Raw genomic sequence first — 16,346 nt, 5'->3', positions numbered from 1 at the left:
CTCCTGGTGGTCCTTTGGTAGCTCAGATGTTTCTGGAGCCATCCTCCCGATTTCACTCCTTGCTCCATCCCTCCTTAATGCTAATTCCTCTCTCTTTAGAACTGTTGTCCCTTTCCCTTTTTCCCCATCAGGAACCCAGTCTCAAAAAGTGTAGGATACATTCATTCTAATTCTTCTACACAACAAGACTAATGTGAAAATATGTTTAATGTATGTGTAGAGCCCATATAAGATTGCATGCCATCTTGAGGATGGAGGGAAGGAGGGGGGAGAAAATTTTAAACATGAAACTGAATGATGAAAACTAAAAATAAATAAATTAAAAAAATAACAACTTCAAAAAAAATAAGTGTGGGATAGAAAAGGAAACATTCTCTCTTTTCTGTCTTCAGTCTCTATTTGTGCCTGTGTTTCTCTTTCTCTCTGTTTCTGTCTCTCTCTCTGTCTCTCGGTCCCCATCTGTCTCTCTGTCTCTGTCTCCCCAACCCCACTCCCCTGGTGATCTTATTAGCTCCCTTGGGTTAACTATCACCTCTATGCCAATATCAAATTCACATCTCCAACTGCCCACCGGACATCTCCACCTGGATGCCCCACAGGAGTTTCAAAATTAACATGTCCCAAAGGGAACCAATTATCTTTTCCCCAATCCCATTTTAGGGTTTTAAATGCTTCACATTCTGGCTCAGACTTCTGATATAGGCTGATGACACATCAGTCTCCCTCACTAACTTGGCATCCAACCCAACTGTCCCACCTGCTGTTGCCCCTACAGAGTAGTTCATCTGCTGTAATCTCCAGCCTACATGCCTTTGCACAGGCTGACTGTCCTCCCAGACCCAGAATTCTTCTCAATCCTGCCTCTCCGAAATTTGAGTTCATTTGGAGGTAGCCCAAGTACCACCTCCCTCAGGAAAACATTTCCAACTCAGTTGTTGTTTCCCTCCCTAAGCCCCACCAAAATCCTTCTATAATCACTTTATTTTGTGAAGATCTTGTAATTACTTTATCTGTGAACATGAATCCTGCAGTAGGATAGAAACTCCCTGAGGGCAGGCACCTTTTTGTGTTTGTTTTGTCCCTAGCACAGTAACTGGGGCAGGTAATGGGGGGCCAGGGGAGAAGGCCTGACCCATAGGTTGTCCCCTTGTTCCCTCTGCTCTGTTCTTCTCCCCACTGGGCTTCCCCTTTACCTGGTTGCCTGGCTTGAGAAGAAGCAGGGGTACTTTCTCCTGTTTCTGCCCCTCCACAAAGGCATCATGGACTGGCTCCTAGAATAGGAAGCAGATTGAGATGAAAACCCAACCTTGTCTTGATCTGGAGGCTACAAGAGGCTTTGTCCCTTCCCCAACCTTCCTCTCCCCCTAGGTCAGGGGTCCCAGCCTGAGGCAGATGCTTCCACAGGATCTGTACCCCATCCCACTATGATAAAGCCTATCTCCAATAAAGGAAGAGAAGCAGCAAGGCACAGTGGGCAGTGTTACCTACCTCCCAACCTTCTCACAACCTCAGAACCCCTTCTAAAGGGTCGGCTCTCTCCCTGTTGCTTTCTGTCTCCCCCCACCTCTCTCTCTCTCTCTCTCTCTCTCTCTCTCTCTCTCTCTCTCTCTCTCTCTCTCTTTCTCTCCCTCTCTCTCCCCCTCTCTCTGTCTGTCCTTCTCTCTTTCACTGTGTCTCTCTCCCCATCTCTCCACCTTTCCTCACCCCTCCCCACCCCACCCTTCTTTCCCCACTTTCCAAAGAGGCCTTGCCAGCCTGCCTTTCCTTACCAATAAACAGGATCTAGGCAGAACAGACAGGCCAAGCAGTAGGAGGGCCCAGATCGGAGGTGCCATGATCCTGGAACCAGGGATAGAATTTGTTAGCCATCCTTATCTCAGGGCAGCCCATGCTTTCACACTGCTTTTCCCATCTCTCTCTGGATGGATCTTATCCCATCCTTGAAGGCCCAGCTCAAATACCATCTCCTTCAAGAAGCCTGAGGACCACAGTGAGCTCTGAACACCACTCATCATTCAGCATTTGGTATATGCATTTACTGGTCAGCTAGCAGTGATGTGGTGCTTTACAGCTTCACAAAGCGCTTTACATAATCTGTCTCATCTGATCCTCACAAAAATGTGGGTGCTACTATCATCCCCATTTTACAGATGAGAAACCAGAAGCTGAGACAAATTAAGTGACTTGCCTAGGGTCACACATCTCTCATGTGCCTGGTGCAAGATTGGTCTTCCAGCTTGTCTGCCTCTCACCCAGTTGCCAAATGAGACTAGGGCCTGAGACCTTCCAGCTCCAAAGCTACCTTCCTATGATCATTACACAATAGTTATCTGGTCCTTGGAAAGAATTGGAGGGAAAGGAGTATGCTGGGGGATACTTGGGTACCACTTGCTCCAACATGGCATGGGGTCTTTTTCCTAGCCTGGTTGGGGCAGGCAGTGACCAAAACTGGTTTAGACCAGGGCCATCTCCCTAGTCCTACACCCGTTGGGGTGGAAACCCTTATGTAAAGGAGGGGGCAGTACAGAGAAACTCCTGCTCATTTCCAGGAACCCACAGGGCCCTCCTCCCCTCTTGCTAGTAATTCTGGCTGGAAGCCCAGAGCTCCCTGAGGTTGTGAAAGGCCTAGATAAGGAAGGCTCCACTCCAGCTTTCCCATTCTCTCTGTCCCCCAAGGTCTGCTTTCTCGGGCATGCTCCAGCCTCTTCTGTTCTCAACATAGATCCCTCCCTGCCCTATGTGTCATCCCCAAGCCCTAGAGAAGAAGGAAAAGCAAAGGAAATGGGGCCCATCTAAGCAGACGACTGGCCTCCCATGGGAAAGCTAGGTCCTCAAAATCATCGACATCCTCAGGCTCTTGGCCTCTCTTCCCTGAAAGACACACACGTGGACCAGCCTTATGTGGGACCAAGGGTCCTGCCGCCCCATCTAGGGGAGCAGGGTCACCCTATATGGGAGAGAACTCACATGACCCACTTGGAAAGAGCACCAGGCTTGGCATCAGATGAGACGCATTCAAATCCTATGCCATTTATGCCTTGTGTTAGCCTGGCCAAGGTACCACCTCCCCAGACCTGTTTTCTCATCTAAAAAATAAGCAATGGGACTGAACGTCTTCTCAGGCCCCTTCCAACCTTAGACCTAGGGTCATCCAGGGTTTAACCCCCATCAGTTCAAGCTTCCCTGGCTCCAGAAGCCAGCTGTCAGGCCCAGGTTACACATTAGAGCCCTGGGGGATTTGCAGCCCAACCCCCCCCACCTCCATTCCTACCCACTTACCTTGTCAGGCTTCTGGCTGTTGTGCACGATGTGTCCACTTTGACACTGTCCTGGGCTCTGGCCCCAACTCCTGCCCTGCCCAGCCCTCCCACCGTGACCTTTGATCCCAGCTTTTTTCCAGATTTCTCTCCCTTTCAGCAAATATTGACCAACACATCCATTTAAACATTTGTATAGGCCCCCTTTCCTGTTTAGTTTTCTGGTCTCCTCCTCCCCACCCCCACCCCTCAGCTTGGGGGCCCAAATGGGACCTGACAAGACAGTTTTATGATCATTGGGGTGTCCCCTAGCTATCTAGGAAACAGGGCAGAACCAGTGCAGGGGCCTGGCCAGTGGAGATGGGACAGAGACTGTGCAGCCAGGTTTGGCCCAAGGAGCATTGCAAGATACAGCATGCTCTACCACAGAGCCTGGCCTGGCCAGCAGTCAGGGGCCCTCTGGAGAGGTCTGGGTTCTGCCATTAAGCAAAGCCAGCGGTGTGACCTTGGGCACGTCCCAAACTCAGCATCACCTCTGCAGAAGGAAGGGGCTGGACTTACGGTCTATAACTCTGCCCTAGACAGGGCAGAGGATGGAACATAACCTTGTCACCCAAATGGGCCAGAACCCAAACATTTAGGCGCCTGCTGCCTGTGTGGGGCCCATGAGGTCGCTTGTCTCGAGTACTCAAGGATAGCAGCTTTCTTCTCTCCACTTTCACCAGCTAGCTTGGGTGACACGTCCATTTTGACCCAGTGGTATTGGTCAGGGGGGATCCCAGGCCTGAGGCTACTTGGTGGGCCCGAGTTCCCACAGAGAGGGGCAGGCCTTTCCCCACCTCAGAGAATCTTCCATTTGCTAGATATCCTAAGTACCTATTCAAACGCTGTCTCCTCCATTAGAACATGTGCTTGTGGAGGGCACCCCCAGAACTTAGCATAGTGCTGGGCACATGCTGTGCTCAATGCATGCTTGTTAATTAACAAGTCTGAGACTTCTCCTCTCCCTCCTCCCACCTCCAACGGGCACAGACTCCATTCCTAGGAAAATCCAGTAACACACACATCTTCATTTCTTTCAGCTTAGTCACTGGATTTTCTAACTTGTCAGTCCACATTAATATTTTGAGGATTTACTATCGGCTCAATATTGAGCATACAGCCTGGACCTTGCTGGGTGAACCCAAGTGATTTAATCCCATTCAGTGGGTGGGTGAGGTTCACCTTCCTTTATGGGTGGAGCTCTGGGACCCAATGGCTCCCACAGCACCTGGCACCATCACCACTTGACTGCTTGGGAGGTCGGGGTCTCCACTCACCTGCTGGAAGTCCCTCATCTAAAACGGCCACACAGCATCAGTTCCTTAAGGAAGGGTACCCCATCCTTTTCTTATAGAGGCTGAACTCAGTAAGGTAAGTAGTTTCCTTGTGAAGCTGGCTATTTGCATCTGATACAGACGGGCCTGCTTCCTTCCTGCCCCTCCTACTATACCCCCAGACCCCATATCAACAGCCTTACTCCATTTCATGGCTCTTCCAAAGTGTTTATTGTCATATTTACATCTATTGCAAATAGTGGATGGGAGGCTGGGATCAAGAGGCATCCCTGCTCCCCCACCCCAGGTTCTGGGAATGCTGCCCCATGAGATATTTCTGGGACCTAAGGGAACCTTTTCCCCAGTCTGACACAGGGTCCTGTGGGGCAAGGGTTTTCAGAAGCTGCCGCCCCAGCTCAAGGCACAAAATGCTCGGGGGAGACGGGAGGAGAGGGATTTCCCATCTAGCCCCTTTGGGGATGGGAGTTGAATAGAAGGATCCACCAGCTATGTGCAAAGCCAAGCCTGGCTCCACTCTGCTCTTACCTCATGTCTTTTCTCTTCCCCTATATTGGTCCTAAACCAGATAGGAAAGGGACAGAATGGAGGCTCTGGGACAGAACAACTGTCATCCTGAGCCTGCCCCAGGCCAGACCCTACCTATGGCCTGAAGCCCTCAGGAGTGGTCAGTGGTCAGTACCAGCACCACTGACATCCTCCTCACTCCTTAACCCCCTACTCTGCCTTTCCTCCTGGGGTACACAGAGCGGCAGAAACCTTTCCCAGTGAGGGAAGGGGTGAAGACACAGGAGTCATGATCTGCTAGGGCCATCACCACCCCTCTCCTTCAGGAGCAGAGGGGTACCCCATCTGCAGCACCAACCTCACCAGGAGGTAGCCAAAGCCTTGTAGTGGCAGATACAGCTAAAGAGTAGCCTCTGTGTCCTCCAAACTCAGCCTCAGGGTGGGAGAGGGGGCCAGGAAAGTCAGCCAGCCAACACCCAAGGCACAAGTCAAGGCTTCTCTGAGGCTCCCTGGTCTCCTCTATTCCCAGTAGACCAATGGCCTAGAGCGTTTAAGTCCAGGATGGGATCATCCATATGGCAACAGGCCCAGGGCAGGGCTTCAGGAGGTTTAGTAGGGGTGCATGAGGGGATAAGTCTTGGGCTTTGGAATCTGGGGTTTCCCTCTTTGGTGTTAGGCACAGATGGTATGGAGCCCTAGGGCCCTTCGCCCAACTGGGACATGCCTTGGAAGCCCAAACACCATGCTTGCAGATGAGTTTTGAAACAGATGGGCGAAGTCACCAAACTGGGAGAAAGGAATCTGGGGCCATGTGTGCTGACCCTGAGCACATTCCTCAGCCTGTGTCTGCTATGTCCCTCGTCTATGCCAGGAGTCGGACAGCCCCGTTGTCTGAGCCCAGTAAAAGGTGACGCTTGGTAGGTAACACGGCCAGGCTAGTGAGTGTCCCCCGGAAGTTCTCTGAGCTGAGCTTGGTGGTGGCCTGGGAGGGGGGCTCTGTCAAGGAGCAGACACCAATCTTGTTGGCCACGGTGCCCGTCACCACCTCGCTGCCATAGAGGTCGAACGTGTGAATGGGATCTGAGGGGGACTTGTAGTGGTGGGTGGGCTTCTGTTCCAGTTCTTTCCAGATGGTCAGGGAGTGGTCTGAGGATGAGCTGATCAGGGTGCCCCCTTCCACAGCCTGCCCCAGAGAGAGAGGGAGGCCATAGCAATTAGCCAGGAACTGAGGGGGGTTCCCCTTCCTCTCACAAGCTGAGCCACAAAACTACTCCTCAGAATCCATTCTGCAGGGACAGATTTGATGGGATCATCATCACTGTTCCTGGTAGTCCCTAGGACTGCCACAGAAGCCTGAGGATGCTCAGAGACTCTTGGCTGAGTGGCCCTTTTCTGAGCTCAGCAAACTGTGTATCATGAGGGTAGAGAAAGGGTATTCCCTCATACCTGACTCCCCCAGGGGCTTCCTCCTCAGCAGCACTCTAGAGCTGGGCATGAAGACAGGAGTTGGGGGTCCTCCCTCATGGGCCTGCACCACCCCCACTCCCCCTGGTCACCAAGGGAGAGTCAGGGGGAGGAGAAGAGTCTGGACTCTGCTCAGCCATGCGGGGGCAGTAAACAGGCCTCCCTGATCTTTACTGAACCTCAACTAGGTCAAGGACAGAGAGACTGACCCCTGCCCCTTGGGGCCAGGCAAATATGGACAAGGGTTACTCATTAGAACAGGGCCCCAGGGGGGCAGAAGTGACACCTCTTCTCTCCCTCCCCCCCAGAGCCCCTGCCACATGGAGGGTCCCACTGTCAAGTCCCAAAGATATGAGGGATGCTGAAGCTGGAAGTGCAACAGCAAAATGCGAGGGGACATTGGCTCAGTCTCAGTCAACTCTCAGGGTCTTGAACTCCAAGAAACGGAGACAGGGGTGGGGGTGGGTAAGAAGGAAGCCAGCTCAGGTCTGTCCCATCTACCTTCTGGCCAAATAGCCAGAGCTGCAGGCATAAGATGTCCAGGCTGCGCCCAATCTGTGAGAGGGAAGGAAGGAGGGAGACCTTACCTTGATCTGCAGGATGTCACCCTCATGAGCCGGCCACCCTCGAAGGACAAGTCCAGTCCTGGTGTCCAAGAGTACCATGAAGCCCGAGGAGAAGCCTGCTACGACACTTCGGCCACTGGGGCTAACGGCCAATGATCGGACAAGGCCAGCATTCAAGCCACCCCCTAGACGGAACTCGTGCTATAGGACCAGAGACAAGGACTGAGAGATGGCCTGGACACCTCTGGGCCTTCCCATGGCCCTCTCCATGTTTCACTCCCAAAGAACCCTCGGGGCCCTGCTTTTCCTCTACCACCCCATTCCCTCAGAGGTTTCTCATCCATTTAACAAGGCCTTGTCTTCCTTGGGTAGGAGCTCCAGTGTTTCCTGAGCTGTCTCTGACTGGCTCTCTGTGGGTCCCTCCAACTACAAGCACAAAACAGGGACTGTTTCCCATTTCATTCCTGCACCCTGGCACACACCTGCAGTCCAGGCTTCCGACAGTCCACAAAACGCAGGGTGGAATCCGCACTAGCCAGGGTGATGCTGGTGTGGGGGGCAGGCATGACAGCCACCGCAGTCCAAGGCACCCGATTATCCCAGGGCTCCACTATCCGCACAGTCTTCCCTGTGAGGGTAAAAGCACCAAGTCAGGGGGTCCAGGAGGGAATGGTCAAAGCCCTCTGTCTGACGTTACAAGAGAAGCTCTGACCACCCAACCCAGGGGTCCACTATAGCTTCCTGTTACTCCCCATGGATAGCTTTCAGGGCCTGCTAAAGATACTTCCCAAGGTCAAGATCCTGCCTAGGAGCTTTAGACCCCTCCCCTAAACAGGCACACTGCCTCCTGATTCTCTTACCCCCCTCAGGCCTGGCCCAAGCCTGTTCCCTATCCCTACTTCATCTACACCCCTGACCCATGCCCACCCCCATCCCTCTCCCACCCATAGCCAACACCTAGCCCCACACTTCCTACTACTAAGCCCACAGGCTAACCCACTTCCCTTTTCCTCCCCTCACCCCATAACCATCTCTCTCTCCCCCCACCTCCTTCTCCAAATTAATCTTCTCTGCAGCCCAGTCACGAGAGGTCAGCAGTGGGCTGGAGAGAAGCAGCATGAAGGTAAACCGTTTTCTCCTCTGTCAGGCCAGGCTCTCATCTTATCCCTAGGTCCTGGCCCGCGTGGCCTGCCTCCCCATCACATAGCACAGGGGAGGCCTCACCTGTGAACGGGTCCCAGACGTGGACGGTGCCATCACAGCTCACGACCTGCTGAGATGCCTCCAACTGGCTGACGTGGAAGATGCTCTTGCGATGGTGGGTATAGATGAGGCGAGGCGCTGTCTCACTGGTGCCATCGCCACAGTTGTAGAGTGGCCAAAGCCGGACGGTCCTGTCTTTGCTACCGCTCAGGAAGAAGTCCTCACTGCTCAGTGGGGCCACACATTTCACAGCCCCTGAGTGGCCCAGAAAGCTCTGCAGCCTGATTTGGTGGAAGTGGAAGTGGGCATCATGTTGGCTGACACCAATCTCATACTGCCAGTAGGCCAACCAGTTCCCACTCAATCCATGGGGACATCGAGGCAGATCCCGCTTCAGTGAATTCTCCTCCCCACCCATCTCGCAGAGGCCCCCGAGACAGCCAGACACTCCTGAGCTGGGGCCCAGGGGACCTGGACTCTCAGGCTGGGTGTCTACAGGAATCTGGATACGGTTCCCGACCAGCACGCTCCCAAAAGTGCCCGAGTTGCCGTCATCATGGTTCACTCCCCTGCCTTGAGGGTCCTGCTCTGCTGAGGTACTAGGCATGGGTGCCAAGTTCATAGGGTCCTGCCCCACCGGGCTGGCACTCTCCAAATACTGCCCTGCCAGCTGTCCCACGAGAACATGGTTGGGGACGATCTTCTGGATGACATCGCCTAGACATGGGTGGGAAGAGCTCAGGCCCAGAGAAGGAAGGCTGTCCCTGCCAAGGCCCCAAAGTCCAAACAAAGAAGGGATTGGTGGACAACACTGATAGCGCTTCAGGCTGTGGAACTGCCCTCCCGAGCCCAGAAGGGGGGCACTTAACATTTGGCACCCTTGAGACACTGACAGCAGAGCCCCTCGGGACAGTTAATGGGCCAGACCCTAGGGACAGGAATCCAGCGATGGAGACTAGAAGCAACCTTAAAGACAACCAAGTCCAACCCCTCATTTGACTGGCAGGGAGACCAAATCCCCAGAGTGGAAGTGACTTGCCCAAGGTCACACCACTTGTCAAAGGCATATCACAGTCCACTGTTCTTTTCCCTTTGCAGGGCAAGACCCTCTAGGATGCCACATGGCCTAAAATGAGAAAGGGGAGCCTGGAGGAAGCATCATGGGCATGTCCTCCAAGAAAGCAGAAGGGAATACAAGGCTGGAAACAAGGCACAGGAACAGAGAGGAAAACAAAGATGGGGTCAAGGGGAGGGAGGGCGAACAAGGAGCAAAGGGATGAGGTGGGAAGGCTTGGGTCCAGGGAGGTTGAGCGGGGTGGCTCCTACCCAGCAGGCAGGAGAAGGGCACGTAGGTCATGTAAGCCATCTCGAGAGTGAACACCTTCTGAAGCTCATCCAGCAAGGCCAGGTCGACAGCCCGCCGCTGCCCATCCAAGAAGGGTACCTCCAGTACACGGCCCTCACTCAGACTTGGAGTCTCTGGCCTCAGTGCCTAGCAGAAAAAGACAAGCCCAGGCTTGTGCCTCTTCACTGGCCTGGCAGGGTCAGCCCCATACCCTCCATGCCACCCTACCACACCCACCTGGCACTGAAGCTCGTGCACCAGGGAGAACACCTGGAAGAAGGTGGCTACTGTCTCACTGAGGTGCTGCTGGACCATCTCCTGCCCAATGCGCAGGCAGATCAGAGCGATCAGGCTAATGGTCTTCAAGCACAAAACGGTCCGGGCCTGGGCCCCCCCAGGGAACCTGAAGGCAACACGTTTAGACTGTGCTCTGTCTCTTCCCTACTGCCCAATCCTGACCCTCCCTGGGGCCCTGGGGAGCATTAGGGAGAGAAGCAGAACTAATCCAGGTCACGGTCTCTCAGACTCCCCTTGGAGGGGCCGTGAATCCAGGGGTCCACGAACATGGATGGGAAAAAAATTACATCTTTATTTCCACTAAAACTTTGGTTTCCTTTCTAAATCTGTGAACTTTATCTTACACATTTAAAAATGTTCTGAGGAGGGGGTCCCAAGGCCTCACCAAAAAAGGTTCAAGACCCAAAAAGGACCCAATTCAATCCCCTCATTTTAAAGATGAAACTGAGACCCACAGAGGGGATGTGATTTCCTGAAGCTCACACAGCTAGTTAGCTGCAAAAGCAGGGCTAGAATGAGGCCCAGTGGGCTCAGCTCAAAGCCCCTCTCTGGCTGTGTCCCCAGGCTGCCCCTTGGAGGGATTGGCCTACCCTGTGATGAGGGAGGTCAGGGAGTTGAGCACAGGCAGGAGGACCTCGTGGCTGATGCGGGGCAGGATGTCCATGAGTGTGGTGTCACAGAGATACACAATGATCTTCTGTGTCAGGGTGACGGCTGCCAGTAGCCCTGCCTCCTTCCGGCTATTTAGGCGGCTGGGACTTCCCCCCATTCCAGGAGCCACCTTGGACCAAGGAAGGGAAAAGAGGCTAAGTCACTCTGAACTCTGCCCAGAGAGATGGTCCCAAAGACCTCTGCCTGCTCATGGGCCCTGAGAAAGAAGCTCTGTTCATCTTCCCACCCCACCCCCATCTGGTGCCATCTCACAGCCCCAGCCCTGTCCCAGTTAAATGAGGCCCCAGGGATGTGTGGGAAAGCTCAGGACCAAGGCACTGACCAGGTAGCTGATATAGGGAAGATACTGGTAGGTGAGGACGGGCTCCCCATAGAGGCAGGCCACATGCATGAGGCAGCCCAGGACAGGGGCAGACACCACATCCCCCAGCACCGGACGCTTCTGATAGATGTTGCCCGAGTTCAAGGGGCTTGAGTTGCTGATGCTTCCCATAAACTGCTGCCTCGTGGAGCCTAGGAGAGGAAAAGGACGGACCATAACTGCTCTCAGAAGTGAGGGAGGAAATGAGTACCTCAGTGCTCAGACAGAATCACGGAATTACAGCCCTGGAAGGGCCTCAGAGAACACAGGAGATATGTGGTACCTGCCCCTTGGACACATCACATGGACCCACCCTCCCCAATCTCCTCAAAGGAGAGGGAAGGAGCCCTAAGTAGGACCAGAACCCCCAACCAGAGTATCAGGAATGGGGGGAAAAACTTGCTGGGAGTGAGGAAAGACAGAAGTAGGGTACCGCTGCAGCATGAAGACATTTCATCTCCCTTCCCCCCAACACCCCACCTTCTCCACAGACATTACCAACATAACAGGAGGTCAGCAAGCGAAGAAGATTCCGGGCCACATAGCGGGATGTGACGGTAGGGCCAAGCTTGGCTGAGAGCCAGCGAACCATCTTGCAGACAGTATCTGTAGGGGGGAGCCAGGGCCTGGGTCCGTCAGATAACAATCAGCTGTACAAGGTGTTCACTCCGCTCCACCCTTCCCTACCCAGCACTGGTACCACTCTGCCAGGAAAGCTCCCTGGCCTCCTTCCCCCTCCCTGCAGGCCTTGGCTGCTCTGCCCTCACAAAGGCTGCACAACCTAGGAACAGAGCAGCTTCTTTCTCCTACTCTTGGACAGAGGATGTGGCCCAGAGAACGTACCCAGGAGAATCTTTTGCTCTTTGTCCTCAGACTGATCGGTGAGGTCTTCCTCTTCTTCCTCATTCTCATCATCATGCGGTATGCTGGTGTCCACAGGGATCCCTGGGTCTGGAAGGGGCAGCTCTGATACCACCGAGCTGCTGGCCTGCTCCTCCTCCTCCTCCCCAGCTTCCCCGCCTTGAGCAGCGTCTTCCTCCTCCTCGTCCTCATCTGACCCCTGGCTCTGCTTCAGGTCCTGGCTGCTCTCGCCCCGTGGGAGCTCAGCCTCATCCCCAGGTCGATCCTCTCCCAGGGAAGCCTCGCTGGGGCTGCTCTGATCGCTAAGCCGTCCCAGGCTGAGCGCTTCAGGCTCCGGAGACTGGGGAGACCCTGACACGTACAGCCCAGCCTGGAAGTCCTCGCTCTCAGCCAAGTCGGCTTGGTCATGGAAGCTGACACCTGACGTGTAGTCCAGGAGTCCCAGTCCCGATGAACCTGGCTCCTCTTCCATTTGGATGGCCTCACCAAAGGTACAGGGGCCCGGACCCTCATCCCCTTCCCCAATCTCCTCATCCTCCGTTGTCCCCCCCAGGCACTTGGTCTCCTCCTGAGAAGTCTCTACACCAGCCAGGACCTGAAGGACGTGGGGCAGCAAGTGGGAAAGGAAGGCTTGAAGGCCCAGGCGCACCATTAGTTGGGCCACAAAGCAGTCTGTGTACAGATAGAAACGCCCATGCAGGTGGCAGGGGGTCTCATAGGCCCCAACCAGAGGCTTCAACAAGTACTTGTTGGTGTTCTTAGGGCCCAGGGCCCTAGCAATGGGCTCAAACAAGTACCAGGCCGTGTACACAGCCGTGTGGGCCTCCGACATCAAGGACAGAACAAAGGGAAGAAGTATCTCCAGACCTTCAGGAGTGATTTCCTGCAGGATCCCCTCCACCTGCTGCCACAACTGAAACACCAGCTCCCGCCCCTGCACCTCATCCTCCACTTTCCTCATCTGGTAAAGGAGAATAAACTTATAAAGGGACGGGAAATAAGAGGGAAAGGTTACAACTGAACTGTATGGGCTGAGGAGCTGAGAGGGACTGGGCGGGGGCAGGCCCCAGGAGATGGGCTTATATGCAAAGAGCCTCCCAGTCATCAGGGGCTCCACAGGCTCGCTCAGCTGCAGCAGGGTCTCCAAAACAGGCTGCAAGGGCATGGGGATCTCCTTGGGGTAGCGGGAGCAGAGCCCTCGGACAGTCAAGAAACGCTCCTGTAATGGTGCCTGTGGCCGCAGTGTCCGTACCCTGGCTGCAAACACAGTCTCAGCCACGAGGACCCCCAGGGCCTGCATGTCCCTCTGGAAGAGATCCGCAAGCTTCAGGGCTGGTATGGCCGGGGGACCCTCTGGGGCCTCCATTCTGCCACGAAGGCCTCTGGACAGAAAGTTACCCAACTTCTCCAGCTCCTCCAGAGCTTGCAGGGGATTGAAGCCCTCAGGAAGGATAATCCTCCCATCATCCCCTTCCCCGATGTCTACTCCACCAGCCTTGTTTCTTCGGCCCAACCGTGCCACGGAGGCTGATGAGAAAGGGTGGCCAGAGGCCTGCAAAAAAGGGCAAGGCTGGTCAGCAGTTTTGCCAGCCAGGGAGATGGAATCCAAGGCCTCCGTCCCCTGTTCCAAGTCATCATCGCCCCCAAGAGGTCTGTCCCCACCCCAGGCAGCCTCGCAGGGTGTAGCCTCCAAGACCAAACCATCAGCCCCATTGGTCAGCTGGCTTGGGATGTCTTCTCGACCAGCAGTCTCTCGGACTCTCTGGATAAGAGGCCTAGGGATGAGCGGTGGCTCGGAGGCCAGGGTTGGGGGCCCTACCAGGCGCTGAGGATGGGGCTGGTCAAAGAGCTGTACCACACCATAACTGGTCAGATGGGTATGGCTGTCGACAAGGTGCAAGCACACATTCTTCTCCTTCACTGCCTCCTTGCCTTGCAACTTGTAGCCAAAAGTGAGGTCAATCCAGTGATGAAGGTCTTGGGACACTTCTTGGCTTTCCAGCAATGCCCGATGGGCTGCCACAAACTCCTCACCCGAGCTGCACCAGGCTGGTACATCCAGATCCGGCATATCCGGATGGATAGAGTGAAAGATGGTGGGATCAGTATAGAATTCGGGGATACATTCGTCAGGTGTCCAGCCCTGCATACGTTCCATGCTGGCTGGGTATTCATGGGGTTCCCACTGGGCCCTCACATGGCCACAGAGCACAGCCCGGGGTGTGCGCCGTGCCGTGTACACGTAATAGGTGATATCAGACAGCACATCCGAGATGTGGTGGGGCACATGGGGGGCTTCTCCACCACTACCACCACTACTTGCCACAAACGCCTGCCGGGTCATCTCATAAGTGAAATCCAGCTGCTTGTCCCCCTTGTTGAGCCGAAATTTGGACTTTCGCAGATCCCGGAAGCGTCCATTCTGTGTGGTAAAGTCAACCACCCAGGGCAGCACAGGGTGGTAGTTGGGGTCTCCCCATCGACGCCCCGCCAGCCAATTCAGTTGCATGAGGTAATGGAAGTTACTGACGCGGCCATGAACCCAGTCTAGCACCAGCCTCCTCAGTTCTTCCTGGCAAATGGGGTCCCTGGGTCCTTCTCCCCTCCTGGGCTCAGCCTCCACAATGTTCTTCAAAGGCTTCTCTTCTTCCTCTTCCTCAGGGGCCTCATAAGCACTCAAGTCCAGCTGGAGCTGGCTACACAGCTTCTCATCCACAGCAACGTGGCACAGGGAGAGGGCCCCACAAGCCAGACCTTGGTGGTGACAGGCATCCATAGCCTGCAGCACCTGGAAAAGGATGAAGAGCACTTTGGCATGACTGTTACTAAGCTTGGCTGGACTGAAAGTGACCACATCGTGAAGACAGTACTGCACGTGAGGATATACGACATACAACATGTCTGGGGATTCTAAGAGTGCTTCAGCCCGTAAAAGATTGGGGCAGACTGCCACAGCCCCGGGAGCAGAAGGGCCCTCCCTCGCAGGAGAGGAGCACTGGGTGCCTCTGCCCACCTGAAGGAATGGGCACCCATAAACCTTCTGCAAGGCCTGCCTCACAGCACTGAGGGCAGAGCCTTCAGGGGGCACCGTGCTGTGGTTGTATGGTCGCCCATGGGCATGGTAGGCACCATGCCACAGGTTGCGATAGTTCTGGGCAGCAGTATCCCGCATAAATCTGGTCAGGGTCTCAGGGACCCCGGCGCGCTCCTCAGAGGGCGGGCTGAAGGAGCCCAAAGCCAGGGGGTAGGCCAGCTTCCGCTTCCTCAGCCCATGTATTTCCACACGCGTCCAGCCAGCTGGCAGTCTCTGGACTGAGCGCTGAAGGAGGCTCCTGGTTTCAGTGTCGCTCAGCCCCTCGGCGCGGGGACAGGGCCCCGGAGGCAGCTTCCTTTCCCGGAGACTTGCCAGCCACCGCACGGAGACCAGGGCTACCACACAGGTGCCGCCAGGCGCCAGCGCCAGCTGCCGGGAGTCAATGCTCAGGTCCCTCTCCACACTGGAAAGCAGCCCCTCCATGTCCGAAGCAGGGGAGGAAGACGAGGGCCCGGGACCCTGCAGGGAGGAAGGGGACGAGCTCAGCTCCGACACAACGGCTCTTCCCTCTTTATGGGCCCTAGCAGGGCCCCCTCCCCCCCTTCTTCCTCCTTTTCCCTGACCCCTCTCCATCCCCCCAGTCTCTTTCCCTCTCCCCCGTCTTGCCTTCCCTGCCCCCTCCCTGCTTCCTGCCCCTCTCTCTTCCCCTTTCAGTTCTTGGCCCCTCTTCCTCTTCCTCTTCCTCCCCCTCCCCTCCCCTCCCCAAGGCTGACCCTGCTCAGGAGTCTCGGCCGCTCTCACCGGAGCTCCAGGAGCACTCAGCTGGGCGCTTGGGACAGCAGAACCCATTAAGCGCGGGTACCAGCCATGACGGGTCAGCTGACGTGAGTCACGTGAACGCCCCGGCCTGGGAAACAAGCGCACGTGGCCTGGCTCCGGGCAAGGCGGGGCGAGGTTTGGCCGGGGGCGGGGCCGAGCTCCGCGAGAGCTGAGGGGGCGGGGCCCTCCTTCCCGAGGCCGCGCTCTGAGGGGCGGAGCCTCCATCGCCCCGCCCCTCCTCGGCGACCCCAACCTGGGCTGGGCTTCCTTGCTCCGGCCGCAGGTCCGACTCTTGGCGGCCTCGCGTCCCCTCCCTGACTTCTAGGGCCGATCACCGCCTCCTTACAAATCCAGTCACGTGTCCGAGTACCCAGTCGGGTCTGGCACCCAGGCCCCCGGGGTCCATTCCCCTCCCCCAGCAGCTGCTGCGGATCATGGGGTGGGGGAGCATGTGAGAAAGAACCCCCTTCCCCTCGCCCCCTCCCGAGCCTCAAACTCCAGGGTGACCCAGCTCCCAGCGCCCCTGCCCTCCCAGACCCTCTTTGTTCAGGGAGACTGGGGAGGGGCAAAGGCGCAAGAGGCCCGTGGCCCCAGCCTCTGCCTCCTCTCTCCTCTCCAGCTGCACG

At 55.7% G+C, this 16,346-nt stretch overlaps 2 protein-coding genes across 5 annotated transcripts in view; both read right to left on the bottom strand.

The window, feature by feature from the left end:
• The window catches only part of SERPINF2 (serpin family F member 2), a 21,770-nt gene extending 14,537 nt beyond the window's left edge, over window positions 1-7,233 (bottom strand). For 2 of the 3 annotated variants that reach the window (XM_072639944.1, XM_072639945.1), the window contains exons 1-3: window positions 7,150-7,233; window positions 1,770-1,839; window positions 1,194-1,271 (exon numbers count right to left, since the gene is read on the bottom strand). In XM_072639944.1, the coding sequence (XP_072496045.1) occupies window positions 1,194-1,271; window positions 1,770-1,839; window positions 7,150-7,175 (174 nt within the window). In that variant the 5' untranslated portion in view covers window positions 7,176-7,233. Of the gene's footprint in view, window positions 1-1,193; window positions 1,272-1,769; window positions 1,840-3,279; window positions 3,383-7,149 lie in introns of those variants that run through there. The other variant, XM_072639946.1, reaches the window with a different exon arrangement.
• On the bottom strand, window positions 4,781-16,346 carry WDR81 (WD repeat domain 81). Of its 2 annotated transcripts, XM_072639942.1 has the most exons (11): window positions 15,703-16,346; window positions 11,850-15,420; window positions 11,505-11,612; window positions 10,968-11,158; window positions 10,564-10,754; window positions 9,914-10,079; window positions 9,658-9,823; window positions 8,353-9,048; window positions 7,611-7,756; window positions 7,150-7,329; window positions 4,781-6,281 (listed from the first exon to the last, which is right to left on the bottom strand). In XM_072639942.1, the coding sequence occupies exons 1-11, from the start codon at window positions 15,943-15,945 to the stop codon at window positions 5,961-5,963; spliced, it is 5,979 nt and encodes a 1,992-aa protein (XP_072496043.1). In that variant the 5' UTR covers window positions 15,946-16,346; the 3' UTR covers window positions 4,781-5,960. The 2 variants fall into 2 exon arrangements, with proteins under 2 accessions (XP_072496043.1, XP_072496044.1); XM_072639943.1 differs by lacking the exon at window positions 15,703-16,346 and having other exon boundaries at window positions 11,505-11,632; window positions 11,850-11,923.

Source organism: Notamacropus eugenii, chromosome 2 (assembly GCF_028372415.1).
Source record: "Notamacropus eugenii isolate mMacEug1 chromosome 2, mMacEug1.pri_v2, whole genome shotgun sequence".
In the NCBI taxonomy this organism is placed as follows: domain Eukaryota; kingdom Metazoa; phylum Chordata; class Mammalia; order Diprotodontia; family Macropodidae; genus Notamacropus; species Notamacropus eugenii.
The sequence above is the reverse complement of the archived record's forward strand: the minus strand, read 5'-3'. Positions and strand labels throughout refer to the sequence as shown.

Excerpts from the sequence above, each read along its gene's own strand:
- WDR81 (XM_072639942.1), bottom strand. The coding sequence starts at position 15,945 with ATGGAGGCTCCGCCCCTCAGAGCGCGGCCTCGGGAAGGAGGGCCCCGC. Across the intron at positions 11,613-11,849 it reads AGAGCAAAAGATTCTCCTGG|ATACTGTCTGCAAGATGGTT; the intron begins GTACGTTCTCTG and ends TCCCCCCTACAG. Across the intron at positions 6,282-7,149 it reads GTGACATCCTGCAGATCAAG|GCTGTGGAAGGGGGCACCCT; the intron begins GTAAGGTCTCCC and ends TCTCTGGGGCAG.